This window comes from Lentinus tigrinus (assembly GCF_003813185.1).
Source record: "Lentinus tigrinus ALCF2SS1-7 unplaced genomic scaffold L226scaffold_4, whole genome shotgun sequence".
Classification (NCBI taxonomy): domain Eukaryota; kingdom Fungi; phylum Basidiomycota; class Agaricomycetes; order Polyporales; family Polyporaceae; genus Lentinus; species Lentinus tigrinus.
The window spans coordinates 1,261,725-1,276,514 of NW_027137913.1; the positions used below are offsets into that span (position 1 = coordinate 1,261,725).

At 53.8% G+C, this 14,790-nt stretch overlaps 4 protein-coding genes across 4 annotated transcripts; 2 read left to right on the forward strand and 2 right to left on the reverse strand.

The window, feature by feature from the left end:
- Positions 1 to 99: 99 nt before the first annotated feature.
- Positions 100 to 2,907, reverse strand: L226DRAFT_246925 (MFS general substrate transporter). The gene is made up of 17 exons (XM_067673232.1): positions 2,898 to 2,907; positions 2,543 to 2,849; positions 2,373 to 2,484; positions 2,244 to 2,322; positions 2,122 to 2,194; positions 2,046 to 2,065; positions 1,860 to 1,991; positions 1,778 to 1,805; positions 1,645 to 1,714; positions 1,506 to 1,585; positions 1,372 to 1,449; positions 1,093 to 1,318; positions 951 to 1,040; positions 794 to 900; positions 600 to 742; positions 325 to 542; positions 100 to 265 (listed from the first exon to the last, which is right to left on the reverse strand). Exons 2-17 carry the CDS (start codon positions 2,710 to 2,712, stop codon positions 248 to 250), a joined length of 1,644 nt encoding a protein of 547 aa, XP_067539903.1. The 5' UTR covers positions 2,713 to 2,849; positions 2,898 to 2,907; the 3' UTR covers positions 100 to 247.
- Positions 2,908 to 4,873: 1,966 nt separating this feature from the next.
- L226DRAFT_567472 (MATE efflux family protein) lies at positions 4,874 to 7,348 on the reverse strand (the record flags this gene model as incomplete). Its single annotated transcript, XM_067684033.1, has 12 exons — positions 4,874 to 5,088; positions 5,149 to 5,298; positions 5,353 to 5,408; positions 5,469 to 5,564; positions 5,619 to 5,717; positions 5,779 to 5,791; positions 5,846 to 6,079; positions 6,129 to 6,200; positions 6,253 to 6,412; positions 6,469 to 6,494; positions 6,610 to 6,827; positions 6,894 to 7,348. 12 exons carry the CDS (start codon positions 7,346 to 7,348, stop codon positions 4,874 to 4,876), a joined length of 1,794 nt encoding a protein of 597 aa, XP_067539904.1.
- A 314-nt stretch (positions 7,349 to 7,662) lies between these two features.
- Positions 7,663 to 10,224, forward strand: L226DRAFT_531153 (uncharacterized protein). The gene is made up of 8 exons (XM_067680022.1): positions 7,663 to 7,880; positions 7,935 to 8,270; positions 8,871 to 9,095; positions 9,159 to 9,247; positions 9,303 to 9,501; positions 9,558 to 9,693; positions 9,745 to 9,876; positions 9,932 to 10,224. Exons 1-8 carry the CDS (start codon positions 7,701 to 7,703, stop codon positions 10,114 to 10,116), a joined length of 1,482 nt encoding a protein of 493 aa, XP_067539905.1. The 5' UTR covers positions 7,663 to 7,700; the 3' UTR covers positions 10,117 to 10,224.
- A 1,440-nt stretch (positions 10,225 to 11,664) lies between these two features.
- Positions 11,665 to 14,753, forward strand: L226DRAFT_456471 (OPT oligopeptide transporter; the record flags this gene model as incomplete). The annotated part of the gene is made up of 15 exons (XM_067675297.1): positions 11,665 to 11,862; positions 11,931 to 12,114; positions 12,175 to 12,309; positions 12,365 to 12,454; positions 12,507 to 12,534; positions 12,587 to 12,667; positions 12,723 to 12,767; positions 12,831 to 13,384; positions 13,440 to 13,522; positions 13,582 to 13,669; positions 13,729 to 13,810; positions 13,868 to 14,028; positions 14,079 to 14,140; positions 14,198 to 14,640; positions 14,702 to 14,753. 15 exons carry the CDS (start codon positions 11,665 to 11,667, stop codon positions 14,751 to 14,753), a joined length of 2,286 nt encoding a protein of 761 aa, XP_067539906.1.
- Positions 14,754 to 14,790: the final 37 nt, after the last annotated feature.

The window sequence follows — 14,790 nt, forward strand, 5'->3', positions numbered from 1 at the left end:
GTGGGTAAGCGCTGAGCAGGCATCACGCTCTAGGCCTGGCTATGGGATACTTAAGTAGCGAGTATATAGTCAGGGAGTCCGTTTTCAAAGGACATGTATGTAGAGGCCTCGGTGCACTCCGGTGAGAGTCATAACATCTCGAGATTCAACGGTCGACTATTATACACAACAACCTGCTCACGAAAGAACTCAGAACCACAAGATGATCATAATCCAAACACATAGCCAGGCGTATAATTCGTCAAAATCACATCCCGAACCGTTCCTATAGTGGTAATATCAACATTAGCATGTAGTTTGCCGGACACACGAGTGAGGACTTACCCTCAGGAAGGCACCCTTGATCTGAATGATCGGAACGACGAGCAAGAACAGACCGGTAACAATCGCGGCCTCGACACCGAACGTCTGGATTGCACCATTCTTCAACGCCCATGGGACTTGGAAGTAGGCGACACTGAAACCACCGAGGGTACGCGCAAGGTTGATCAGTCCGGAAATTTCACCCTGCATGCGCGGGAAACAGTCGTTGCAGTATGCGTCTACCAAGAGCGTGTGAGCAATGTGCAGAAGATGCCTTGGTTAGGGAGGATACTCACAGACTGCAACAGTGTTGATCATGATGGCCACCTGTGCGATGCCCCAGCCCATGACGAGCGCGCCCACACTGAGGTGCTTCTGGAACGAGGCACCAAGAAGGACGAAACCGCAGATGTACAGGGGAACAGCGATGTAGCACGTCCTGCAGGGGTGCTCGTGAGCTCTAGAGCAAAGAAATGGCTCTCGCACGCACCATAGACGAGACTCTGCGATGAACACGCCCTTGTTACGACGGATGGAGAAGTTCATCATCCAATCGTTGAAGTAGCGACCAAGGAGCTCTCCGATAACGACGGCGACCTGACACTAGGTCAGCTACACGCCCCAACTTTTGGCCCTAAGCGACTCACGATGGGGGTACCATAGGCACCGGCGATGCCGAAGGGGCTGAAACCGTAACCTTGCGGCGCCGGTGTCCCTAGGAATACGGCGTTTGTGGTCTGCAAGCGAATTGAGTTGAGACATCTGGTTGTCTGCTGTTAGACGACTCACATTGATGCCAATACCGAACCCAAAGATCATAGCCTCGAAGAGAAGGACGGCGAGAAGGTGCGGCCGCCAGGCGACATTGAGGATCGCAAAGACAGCGTCATGCCAGCTATCACGGTACTTCGCCATGCGCGCACCGGTAATGCCAACGAGGGTCTCGATGCGCCGGCGGATGCGGTTCTCAGGGACAGGGACCGGATGAGGGTTCGGGAGCTTGCGGTCATACATGCTAAGATAGCGTCAGAACCTTGAGTCTGTAATGCATCGAACGAGATAACGCACGTCTCTTCGCCGAAGAAGGCGATCAACGCGACTACGATGGCACTGTAGATGGAGCCGATACCGTAGGTCCATCGCCAGCTACAGCCAGTGTGTCAGTTAGTATGCGTATATTGGTACAGCAAGAGTTCACGTACTCAATTCGGGCGACGATGAATCCCATCATGAACGGAGAGAGGAATGGCGAGATGATGAAGCCCATCGTCCATAGGTTCAGCTAGAAGATTCGGCATGTTGTCAACGGCGCGGAAGGTCGTGCTCAGCTCTCATACGCACCTTTCGAGCTTGAATGTGGAAGGGGAAAAGGTCCGTGACCACGTATAGACCGGTGACTTGCGGACATGTACTGAAGCACAAGGTTGAAGGAGATCAGCACAGGATCACTCACAACAAAGTATGACAGGCGTACGCAAAGAACCCGTTCAAACATCTCATTGCTGTGGCATACGTGAGTCAAGCACTGACAACACGAATGGCCATCGCATACGTACCGGTGAACGTGTTCAGGTTGGGAGCGAAAGTGCAACCGATGAGCCACCCCATAGCGAGAACTTGCGACCAGAACATCACGGGAAGGCGGCCGAACCTGCGCATGAGCATCACGGCGAAGATACCGCCCCATCCTATAGCGTCTAGTCAGACACAGGCAGTGGAATACTAGGTCGACGTAAACATACCGAGGAGGAAGATACTCCAACTTATCAGAGCGCTTGCGTGAGCAACTTGGCACTTGGATAAGGTAGAACGACATACTTGGATGTAAGGTTGTTGATGTGTTCGGTGGTTGTGCCAAACTGATTAGCAAGAGCAAAGATATCGGCAATACCTAACAACGTTGTCAGTAACTTCTATGAGGCCGCAGTAATCAGATATACCTATGCCAGAATCATAATCCGGAACGATCGCGGCGAGCGTGACAATCAACAGCTGGAGGTTCTTGCGAAAGTCCGACCACTGCATGCAACGCTGTCAGTACCTTCCTTTCTTGCATGGGTGCGACTCACGTTCTGGGGATCTTCAGGGTCGTCTCGGGGTTGTGGCCACAGCACTTTCGTCCCATCTCTCGATAATTTCAGCCTCTTCGCAACGCTTTCTCCGAACTCGATTTTAGCCTCCCTGTCAGTATAAGCGATGTCAATTGAGTGGCAACAGACGGAGCGCACAAGTTACGTACTCAGGGTCAACGACTAGACGTCCAGCGTTGTGCTCGTGGTACGTGTTCGGGTCGAAGTCTGAGGTTTCCTGACTTGAGGCGTTGTCGCGGGCCTTGTCGTCGACTTCCGAAACGCTATTCGCGACTTCCTGCTTCTCTGTCATCGGCGAGAGAGCCTCCTTGTCCGTCATGGTGGGTGCGTCGAGCGGATGTCAGAGTGCCTAGGACGGTTTGTTGTGGTTGTCGAGAGAGTGCTGCGCGTACACCGGGGTTGGTGGGAGTCCAACTGCGAGGACAGACACAGTGAACCGCGCTCACTTGCACCTATCTATACCCGCGGGTCAGAACGGCGCCTGTAGCGACCCTGTGAACGCACCCAATCACAATATGGTGTCTGTATTTCCACGGCACACATCTTCCCAAGGCATTAGGAGCTTCTTCGACGATCCGAAGCCATGGAGGGTTCCTGCGGGTGGTCACATGATGGTGGAACGCGGCCACCAAGAGCGCGTCAGATGGGCGGCCTCTCGGCGTCACCGTGGCCTACCGACCCCGCAAAGATGCGACAAGAACGTGCTAAGCGCAACAGGAAGGACCACATGGCCTACGCAACACCAGACTGCGGAAGATACTGGGCGCGCAAAACATGCATATAGACGTGGTTCCAGATAGCCTCCAATGCAGTGTGAACACAAGCGTTGCCTTGTTGCAGAAATGTCAATAAGCGGTAGTCGTTCCCTCCCAGATGAAGAAGCGTACCTGCCAATGCTCTCACCCCTTGCATCCGCAGTGAAGCTTGTTTCCCGTGCATTGAAACCTCGACGCGGCCTTATAGCATCCATACTTGGGCCTGCAGGCAGATCGCGATGGCCTTCCGGCGGAGAGCCAGGTGAGGCACAGAACTGAGCCCAGTGAGAAGTCGCCGACATTTCTGTCATTCTTCCTTCTTGAGTATATACGAAGAGGTTCGTGAAATTTTGGCTCACACTGCTCGGTAGATTTAGAGACGTCTGAACGGTGAACTGTCGACCGTGGCTATTGGCGTGGCGGTCTAGAAAATTGACGGGGGAATCACGTCTCAAGGTATGTGATTACCGCCATTCTTGGCTTCCGCCAGTACCGTCTACCACTGGCTTCTATGTAAGTATTTTCTGTGTCTGTGAGTAATGACAGTACTGACTAGAGGTATTTGCCGAGGCTAGCCTGTGCATCAGCCACAATGGCAGATAGTAATCCCAGGGTCGAGGATGTCGAGGATACCAAAGAATGTGAAATCAATTCGACTCTGCGTCAAATGTAAATCTTCGAACAAGATGCGCATATACCCGGTCGCCCCGTATGATATGTCCGGTCATGATGAGAGAGGTATGAGATGCGGAGATTCATAGGCGCTCGAGACAATCATCGAGTCGGTTGCATCCGAACCGTATATGCTAGAGAGTCTCAGTCCGACTTCCCATTCCAAGAAGCGGTAGTTTAGCGGCACAGTGCTATCCCCGGACGTACTATGAAGTCTCCAGGCAAGTTCGAATCCACAGTACCTAAGGAAGCCTTGATAGCTCCTGCCGAATCGTTTCAATAATGGCCACGGACGTCGGCATTAGCGATGACCGCGAGACAATCCCTGAAGGCCTAGGTACTACTTTCGTAATTCGCTTATAATCCCCTTCAAGTAGGAATATCGATGCTATGGCCATCGCCCATCGTAGTCCGCAGCAATGCATAAATCCATGCAGCCAGGTTATGAATGGATGACGGCTGACATGCCAAAAACTCTGTGGACTCCTACAGAGAACAATCGATCAACTAGGAGAGTACCGGTTGTTATGTTTCTGACCACAGCACGATTCCACCGGAGAACGCCCCAGACTCCACCGCCCAACCTCGAGCTTATAGACGACCCCGCCGGTACATGATGCGACTAGAGCCCGCAGCCAAGAGATATAAGTTTGACGGTGCCCGCCGCGGGCGGGGAACGATCATACCTCCATGGGGTTACGGCGGTCCGACGGCATTCAAGAGGCCAAAGACGTCGTGCATGTTGGAGTGGTACCTTCGGTTTGCAACCGCAGCGTGACTGTTTGGGTTACGCACGAGGTTACAACGATAAACAGGATATGACCCCTTCGATCTTCGAGTCGCTCCTGGTGCTACCTGGTGCCATCATCCCCCATCCGGGTGCGGAGGGCTGGTCAGATGTAAATGAGAGCTTGCAGCCGCAGGCAGGGAGGTTATAAATGATGACAGGGTCAACAATGCGATAGATCCAGACAGTCCATAATCCAGTCGTGAGTAGTTCGTAAAAACCCCCTCCCTCTCGAGGGCCTTTTCGCCTCTGGTCACAGGGACAACTCAATGCGGAGCCTCCACGTCTCCGTGTCCATTCGCAGGTTTGTTATCCGCCTCCAGCCTGATGCGTACTTTCTCAACTTCACGGTCCCAGTTCGCGCGGAGGCAGATCCAAATCCCGAATGCCGCGCTGTATACTAGCGAGACGGTGAGGCCAATCCACAAGCCGTGGAGCTTCATGTCGTGCCAGAACGCTAGCCATATTCCGAACGGAATACCTGGAAAAAGTTGATGTAGAGATATCAGCTACATGAAGTCAAGTTAAGCAGGTGGCTTACCGATAACGTAGTACGCGCTGAGGTTGAGTAGGGCGCCAGTGAACTGCTTTCCGGCCGCACGGAGGATACCTGCTGTGATGGCGCTGAGACCATCGAACACTTGGAACATGGAAACCCAGGGGAGAATTGATGCAACGAGAGAGACGACCTCTGTGAGATTGCCGACGTCAGGAGAAGAAGATAATATGTTACTGTTGCACGTACCAGGATCGTCGTTGAACAGGTGGGCCCAATTTGCTCGGAAGACCATGAACATGGTACTGTTGAACGTTCAGTCAGGCATGGGATCTGCATAGCGCGATGCGGATCACGTCACTCACCTCCACACAGCAGAGATAACGAGGGACATGAGAATCGAGCATCTGGTCGCCACGGCCGCGCGTGTTGGATTTTCCTCTCCGAGAAGATTGCCAATTCTAGACTATCAATTTAGCATGATGCCGTGAATATGAAATGACGGAGTAACGTACCGAACTGAGGATGCAACGCTCAAGGCGAAGGGTGCCTGATATGTGGTGGATGCGGAAACCAGTAGCACGGACTGTGTCGCAAGTGCAGTGGGACCCAGCCTGATAGGGATGTGTGAGCCCATTGAGGGACCAATCTGTGACCATGAATGCTGCTACTCACTGACTAGCGGCCACTGATTGTGAATGCGTCAGTGCTGTGGCTAAGTACAGGTGTCAACGATACTCACAACCGACAAGTTCCCATGACCACCACTCGCTGGCTACTTGGCCAACACCGGACAGCCCAAGCTGGACGAGGACCCCGAGACTGGTGAAACAACGCATGGAGAGAGGATGCCAAGCGGTCTTCGGGACGAAGAACACCCCATATATGACAGACATGATAGCGATGAGATTGAAGGAGACGGCAGTGGCGATTGGTGCCCCAATAAAGCCAAGACGGATTGGCTCGGGTCCCCATACTATGCAAACTCAGTCAGAATGTTGTTGCAACCATCGTACGAGCCATACCTAGAAGGTAATTCAAGACGGCATTGACGGGCGCGACTCCAAGAATGATGCGCGTTGGGACGGTGAATAAACCTGTTGTAGGTCAGTCACATGAATGTCTGGTATGTGTGCATGGAGGACGCACCTTGGGACTGGAAGTATCGCCTTGATATTGAGTTAAATGCGTATGCGGGTAGTCCGATCGACGCCCATTTAAGGTACACGGCGGCAAGACGTGCGACCTCAGGCTCTTGCTTCAGGAATAGCAATATGCTCTCAGAGCTCCACCACACGCATAGTATTGGCTGGACAGGGGGAGGTCAGAACTTCGCTGAGCGCGCAAGGTATAGAACCTACCCACCACCAAAGCGGCCGTCATTACCACAACTGGTAGAGAATCAACGTCAGTCACGAGTTCAGAGACGCCACAGGTGACAAGAGCCAAGTGATCCCAGCAGGCAACACCACGAACGTGTGCAACCCGTGGATGCCGGCGACGTACCCATTCGCTGGGACCAGAGTCCGACCAATTGCGGTTGGGAGGACGTCCACGCACTTGGAAGCATAGTGTCCAACGTGCTTGCGAATCCCTGGATGATGCTGAAGCCTGAGACACTTGCAGTCATAGAGCCGAGTGTTGATGCAGCAAGCGCGGTGGTGGAGAGATGCCCTATGGATATGACGGATGCAACGACGAGGGAGTACTCAAACAGATGCGTCCTGCATGATGCCAATAGAATAGCAGTATGTGAGAGGTCGTTCAGCCCGCATAGATGAAGGACGTACCCGAAGACTGGAATGGTGTACTTCGTGAGGATCCCTATCTCCTCCCGATACAACTTGCTGGTGGTGAGCGGCTCTGCCGTATCCTCCTCATCACACTCCTCTTCAATGCGCGGCACTAACGGTGCCAAGAGCGGGGTGTTCTCGTTCAATTCCCGTGCATAAGGCCCTGAGCGATGGCCAAGTCTGTCGGGAAGCGGACCGATGGTAGGATTGAATGGCGTGAGGTAGGATGAGGGGAAACTACTCCTCCTGGGCCTCCTCGGGCTTCCGCGGATGTCAATACCGTGCGCGTCGTACTCTTCGCCGTAGTCTTCAATATCTGTTGAAGGCCCTGCTCCGTTAATGTCCTCCTCCTCGTTCGTATTTAGGTCGTGTGCCGCGGCGTAGCGAGACAGGAGAGCATAGTCTGAGGGCAGCGACGATGGCGTCGAGTAGTGGACGTACGTCGAAGACATTCTGTCGTCAGGAGAGCCGACCTCGCGCCGCTATGGAGGAGTCTGAAGACAAGAAGGGTCTGAACCGCGCCTCGACAGTTTCCTGAGTCCAGGTCAATCGGGACGACTTACCGGTAGTTGAAACGACCCCTTACGTCATTGATTCTGTTAGCCCTTCCATTGGTTACATCCCTCATCATTAGAACTGGAATGAAAGAAGTTTTAAACTTTTGCCGAACGGATAAGTAAAGTGCTTACCCAGGTAAGTAAGTTATCGACTTACTCAGATTTCTCGGACTTCTACATCCGGTAAACCCGATAAATCTTGGCGGCGACAACACTCTTGACCATAACCGCGACCTGACCGCGACCAATGTCGGACCTGGAGGCCCAGGCTCCCCCCCTTCAACCTCCTTTGCACAACACGTCGTCGCCGCGCGATAGGGAGCCGGACCCCTCAGACATCGAGAAATACAGAAAATGGTGGGAGGAACGCAAGCTCAGGAAGCTGCGCGGGCAGTATGAGTCTGCTCTTGTACAGCTATCGGAGCTGGTGAGTATCATTCCGTGTACACACGATGAGGAGACACGTTCAACTGCTCTAAAGGTCAACGAGAATGTCTCTACCCCGCTGAACATCGCCTCCGTGCGCGTCCGGGGCGCGGTGCGGACACGGGAGTCCTTCCTCGGCTCAATCATCGACCCCGTCCTTCAGCGACATGACGAAGAGAGTCCCACTCTTGGGACAGTGCTCCGAAAGACCAAAGAGATCAAGAGCTTACTCGAGGAATCAGACCTGTTCTCTCAAATCGAAGCCGTCATCGACCGGAGTCGCGATTCGCTCACGCACCCGGACGACGTGGACGTGGTGTTCCTGACGAGGGAGAAGGGGCGGTACTTCCTCAACACGAGTACGCAGGTTGGGAACAATGAAGGAGGAGCGGTACGTGTCGCCATTCACATCCACTATTTCCTCCTAGGAAGTCCCTGGATTTGGAAGCGCCTTCCCTTCGTGACTCCATGTGAAGGCGTCGCGGCTGATCGTGGTCTTATGCCATGATGATTTGCCTCGAGCGTGCCTGCACTTAGCAACCGGGCAAGCAGCGTGCGGGATGACTTTCAGACTTGCACGACCACGGAAACATGTGGGGTCCCCGAGTGCGACATTCTCCTGTGCTGGGTTTGCGCATCCTTCTCGTGGAGCATCGCCCTGCCTTTCTGCAGAAGATACGCGAGCTTTATCGTCGCGCAGGATGCAAAGCATGTTCTGGTGCAAAGTCACGAATTCATTGCCGCGCATGAGTTGCTTCACCGCGGGATGGGCCCTGCATAGACGCGTGTGAAGTTGCCGTGAAATGATGAAATACAACGGCTTGCCACTATACCGTCTTTGCTTACACAAGGAGATGTTTGGTGCACATACAGTACACTCGGCGAGCTTGCTTTGCTTAGCGAAGATGATGGGCCATTTCTCAAGCTGTTGCGCACTGCCCCTTGTTACTGTGATTGCCCATTCAGAAATGGCTCATACTATGGCTCGCAGAGTGCAACCTGCCGTGTCCGCAACGCGTTCGGTGGTGCGGAGACTTTTGAAGCGAACGTCGCGTTCGCGACCAAGACGCGGATGTCGTTCAACGGATCCCTTTCGGCACCCCTCACCTCGAATCTCAAGACGCGGGGCGAGTTCTCTGTCTTTGGTATGGAGCGCGACAACTCTAGCTTCGCAAGCAGCTCGGAAGGCGTACGCGGTCTCCGGGCACTCCTCAGGGTGAGCTAGGTCAGCTCCATCTCTTTTGTTAGGTCGTTAGTCGCTGATTTGAGCCTATCATAGACAGGTTCTCTATCCCATGGCACACATGAAGTAGGCTATGAAGCCGTCCTGCGACACATTGGTAACCTGGCTCCATCCGCGTCCATAAGGTGCGTCTGTACGCCTGTCTGACTTGATTCACAGCGGTACTCAGGGATTACACAGCATGCGTGAAGCTGCCGGACAATCCGTCAAGTCGTCTGTCTACCATTCGTGGACGCGAGACACTCGTGATGACAGGATAATTGGTACTCGGGGTTCCTTCGCGAAGATCTTCCAAGAGTTTGCTGGTCTAGGTGGCGACACGTCTTTCTACAAGACTGAGGCACAGGGCCAGGTTGCGCGTTCATTGTTTCCCGGCGTGGTATGTGGTGCACTATTTTCTACTCTTTACCGTGGTCACTGACCTTACTATCGTAGACGTTGTCGTTTGCGGCTCGCACAGGGCTGCTGTGGCACTTAGGCGGACGTTCCTGCTTCTCGGACCGATTCCAACTCGGCGGTCCGGTCAGCGTACGGATGTTCCGCATGAACGGCATGGGTCCACATGACGGAGGTGAGATGCTTCTTACTGATCCGTAGGCACACCATGACTAACTTATCGCAGTGGACTCGCTTGGTGGCAATCTGTATTGGTCCACGGGCCTGAGCCTCATTTCCGATATTCCCCGCAAGCCACATTGGCCGGTAAAAACGCACGTCTTCGTGAATGCTGGGAGGCTTGACGTCATCGACAAGTGTACGTCTCGCAAATCCCGATCGTGAACAACGCTGACAATACCTCCTTGATGTAGCCCGACCGCTCATTGACAATGTCTTGGCTTCGATATCGAAGCCGTCAATATCGGCCGGCGTCGGCCTCGTTTACAAGCTTGATCCCGTGCGTGTAGAAGTGAACTTCGGCGTACCGCTTGTCGCAAGCAAGAGCGATGGTACTCGGAAGGGCTTCCAGGTCGGCATTGGCCTGGACTTCCTGTGATTTACGGTATGCTTTACTTGAATATACCACCACTTAATTTCAATGTTCGTAATACTCCCGTAAATGGTGCTGGACAATCTACATACTGAGCAACGTAGATGGCGGAGGATGGCTGTACATGCTAGTACGACTTGCTGTTTGCCATCACTGCCGTCAGGAGGCGCAACACAGGAAGACTCACCGAATATTGCCATTGCCAGTCATCTTCTGGCCTCGATAAACGCCGTGCTGTCGCCAATTTGGTGCACTCAACTAATCACATCCAGCGTCTCTGCGGTAGCTGTGTCTAATCGCAACATTGACTTGGATCTTTCCTAGACTACCACGCCAACTCCGGGCTGTAGGTGAGCGGTCTCGTTTAGCGGCTTGCCTCGCTGATTCTTCTGTATGCCAGACCCAGTCTCGTCTGTTTCGAAGTGCGTCGAGCCCTCGAACGGTCTCGGCGTATCCACTGCTTACTAGGTGGGGACCAGGCGACGCCAGTGGAAAGACGACTCGATCGCTAGCGCGGTCCTGGGGGGTGTAGACTGGGAATGCCCTCAGCTATACCTAATCCGTTGTACGAAAATTGTGTGCCCGGAGACGACCGAGAAGCCTTGAAGGAGAAGGCGGGAGATAACTATGAGCGCAGGGAAGAGAACGTCAGTAGCAAGTCCGATCGACTTGTGGCAGTGGAAGACAGGCACCGTGCTGACGATGGTTTACATAAGTTATAAGTTATCTCTTGCGTAGATGCTGCAAGTCTGGGGAAAGAAGCGCCGTGGAGAAGGTGGTGTTTGACGGACGAGCGGAGGATGCGACCGACAGAGTGGCGATCGGGCTGTGTCGTGTGCCACGCTCGCACGTCGGGGCGATCGAAGAGACCTATCTGCAAGCATATTGGTGAGCAAACAGACTAAAGTCTCACTGCTGACTGGGCGCGATAAGGGCTTTGGTTGCATATAGCAGCTACGCCTCCGGAAAATCGTTTACTCAAGTTGTGTATCGTATATCGCGCGCTGGGAGATGAGTAAATGTCGTTCCTGTAGATCTGGCGTTCCTGAAGGATATGCTCCTTGGCAAGATGGTTTTGCGCGTGCTGTCTACGAGCCCGGGCCCAATCAAGAGGGCCATGCTATTGGACCCGGGCGGTTAGGGGCGTTTACGACACTCTTCCTCAGGTTTGGCGCCCATGGCATGTTGCACTCGGCCGCTGCAAGCGACTGAACGAGGTGGATGTCGGAAGCGAGACCAGGTAAGGTCATTTATTGCGGGCAATCTCATATCTGATAGACCGTCTTTAGCAGAGATAACTCTACCGAGAGCTGCTAATCTAGTTGGCCGCCAGGCGAACGTCTTATCGCACCTCCCTGACATCGCAAAGATAGCGGCGGAGGTCCTCCTCTTCTTGTGCATATGCTCACCGGATATATAGACTCAGCCAAGTGATCATGGGGCCGCGACGGACGAAGTCAAGGTCCTGGGTCTCTCGACTCCACTACCTCGCTCCTGCTCTCCCTTGAGCAGTCCTGACGCTCTTGCTGGCACGACCTCCCCTCGCTCGCGACAATGCTCACCCACAGGACCGCCGCCGTTGCAGCGGAGTCTGACTTGCCGCGCACGGACTCCTTCTCTTCTTCCGTGGAGAAGGATCCGAAGGTCGACCTTCATGACGAGAAGGAGAAGGTCGACGTCGAGTCGCTCGTCGTGACCGTCGAAGATGTCGATGACACTATCATCAAGAAGGACGAGGAAGTCGCAGTAGAGGTGAATTTAACCTTCGCGGCCTTTCTGATGTATCGAGATTCACATTAACAATTCGCCTCTCCCTATAGGTTATCTCGGCTGAAGACGACCCAGACCTCCCGGTCTTTACGTTGAGGACGGTCTTCCTGGGCATTGGTCTCTCTGCGTTCACTTCTGTGCTCGCGACCATTTACACCTTCAAGCCTCAGAACGCCTCAGTCTCGCAGCTCTTCTGTTTGATCATCGCCTATGTACTAGGCACGGCAATGCACTGTACGTCATGCTGAGTCCTCCTTATACATGACGTTCACACTCAATATCCCACTTTGCTAGCGGTGCTGCCTAGCAAAGGCATCTTTAGGTACTTGAACCCCGGTCCGTTCAACATCAAGGAACACACGGTCATCGTCATCATGGCGTCGACTGCATCCAACGTTGCGGTCGCCATGGAGTGCATTGCGGCGCTTGGTGAGCCAATTTGTCCTCGTCGTTACTTGTCGAATTCGCTGACGCTTATATGCAGACCTGTTTTATAACATCAAATTGAACCCTGCTCTGGCCATCTTCCAGATCTTTGCCAGCCAGATGATCGGTTACGGTATCGCAGGTCTACGTGAGTGGCAGGAACTCTTTCTCATCGAATCCTTCCCTGACAAGGTTCTCAGTCCGCAGCCTCCTTGTCTACCCCACATAGTACGTCTGATTTGCGGTGTGTTGTGGAACGTGTCGCTCACGTTCTGCTCAGCGCATTCTACCCCAGCTACATCTCGGTCGTCAACTTGCTGCAGAGTCTCCACTTCGGTGGTGTGCTCAACCACAAGAGGCGGTAAGTGGCATCATGACTTCTATTCTGGTACAGGAGTTGACGCACGCTTGTCTAGCCGATTCTTCTGGATCGTGTTTGCGGGGATCTTCTTCTGGGAATGGTGGGTATCCGATTTCCCCTCGGTTATCTGACGTATATCCGCTTACATCGACGTGGTTCTCAGGATTCCCCAGTATCCATTCCCTCTGCTCACTGCCATCTCGATTATCTGCCTGGCAGATAACGGCCGGCACAAGTTCGTACGCAACCTCTTCGGAGCCGGATCTAGCAACGAGGGCATCGGTCTCTTCAGCTTCAGCACGAGCTGGACCCTCATCACTCAGGGCTACCCGCTCGTCTGGCCGCTGCGCACTCAGATAAACTCGTACCTCGGCATGGTTCTTGGCTACATCGTTCTCACCGCATGCTACTACACCAACGTCTTCAACGGTCGCGACATTCTTTGGATGTCTACCGCGCTATTCAACGACGAGGGCGGCTCGTACAACCAGACGGCCATCCTCACGCCACAGAACACCCTCAACTCGAGTGCTCTCACGACGGTCGGCCTCCCGCGGTACACGACAACCTACGCTATCTCCCAGATGTGCTATAACTTCTCTTTGGGCGCGGCTATCGTGCATGTTCTCCTCTGGCACTGGCCTGAGCTCAGGAGGGCCTTCGGCAGCGCGCGCTTCCTCAAGTCTGACCAGGACATCGATGACCCTCACTACCAGGGTAGGCGTCCGCTGTGTTTTGTTGTCTGATGCAATCGCTCAATCTTGTACAACAGCAATGAAGAAGTACAAGGAGGTCCCGCAGTGGTGGTACCTTCTACTTTTCCTCATCGCTCTCGCTGTTGGTATCGGCTGCAGTGTAAGTTTTGCCCAGTATTTCCATACTCCAGACGATCTGATAGCCCTTCTCATCTGCAGTACAACAAGGGTGAATGGCTGCTGCCCGCATGGAGCGTCATCCTCTTCACTTTCATCAGTGGCTGCATCGCCGTCTGCCTCGGGTTCAGTACGTCCTTTCCCCAATACTAGTTTGACATAGTAGCGGCGTCTGATTGATCTCCGTAGTCTCTGCGACGACTGGGTTCAGCCTTCAAATTAAGCACGCGATGCACATCCTCTCCGCCTTCGTGCACCCCGGCCAGCCTGTGTAAGTGCCACTGCGTCTGTCTGCTCGTCAAGACCTTGCATTCAACTTGGATAACAGGGCGGTCATGTATGTCAACCTCTACGGCAACACCACGGCGTACCAGACGATGTACATGCTGCAGGACCTCAAGCTCGGCCAGTACACCAAGATTCCTCCGCGTCTAACCTTCGCCGCGCAGATGGCGGGCTCGATCATCGGTTCGATCTTCAACTACACGAGTAAGTTGCTTCTTGACTGAGTGCGATACAGGCTCTGATTTTTGGCGCAGTGATGAAGAGCATCATCGACGCTAACCGTGAGGTTCTCGTCGACCCCGTTGGCACCCGTGTGGTATGTCTTCATGCCGTATGAAACAAGCCTGACACCATACTGATGTTTTCTCTACAGTGGAGCGGATGGGTCATCCAGGGCTACAACTCGTCCTCGGTCGCGATGGGCGCGCTCGGCAAAGAGCTCTTCACCTACGGCAAGCCGTACTATCTCGTCGGGTTCGCGTTCTTCATCGGGCTCTCCTTCCCCTTCCCATTCTGGATCGCGTACAAGCTCGCTAAGAAGGATTCCTGGATTGCGCGCTATGCCGAGTTCGTCAACACACCCATCATGGCCCTCTATATGGGCTACCTGCCGTACTCCGTCAACGGCCAGTGGTGGTCGTGCTTCGTCATAGGCATGGCATCCCAGTGGTGGGCGCGCACCCGCCGCCCCAGGTGGTTCAAGAAGTACAACTACCTGCTCTCCGCCGCGCTCGATGGTGGAAGCCAGGTTATCCTCTTCATTCTCAGTTTCGCGGTGTTCGGCGCGAGCGGGAACGCAGTGGACTTCCCTTACTGGTGAGTGCCGTCCCAATATTGTGCATGCCCTCGTGAACAACTCGCTGACGATGGAAAACAGGTGGGGCAACCCGGAGAACCTGTCGGTTGATCGCTGTGCTTTGACCGATTGATAGATTGTGGCCCTTTTGGATGTACTATTTGTTGTTG

Coding starts and splice junctions, on each gene's coding strand:
- L226DRAFT_246925 (XM_067673232.1), bottom strand. CDS start 2,712: ATGACGGACAAGGAGGCTCTCTCGCCGATGACAGAGAAGCAGGAAGTC. Junction 1,806..1,859: donor CAACCTGAACACGTTCACCG/GTACGTATGCGA, acceptor CGTATGCCACAG/CAATGAGATGTTTGAACGGG. Junction 743..793: donor ATCGCAGAGTCTCGTCTATG/GTGCGTGCGAGA, acceptor GCACCCCTGCAG/GACGTGCTACATCGCTGTTC.
- L226DRAFT_531153 (XM_067680022.1), top strand. CDS start 7,701: ATGTCGGACCTGGAGGCCCAGGCTCCCCCCCTTCAACCTCCTTTGCAC. Junction 9,502..9,557: donor GTTCATTGTTTCCCGGCGTG/GTATGTGGTGCA, acceptor TTACTATCGTAG/ACGTTGTCGTTTGCGGCTCG. Junction 9,694..9,744: donor CATGGGTCCACATGACGGAG/GTGAGATGCTTC, acceptor AACTTATCGCAG/TGGACTCGCTTGGTGGCAAT.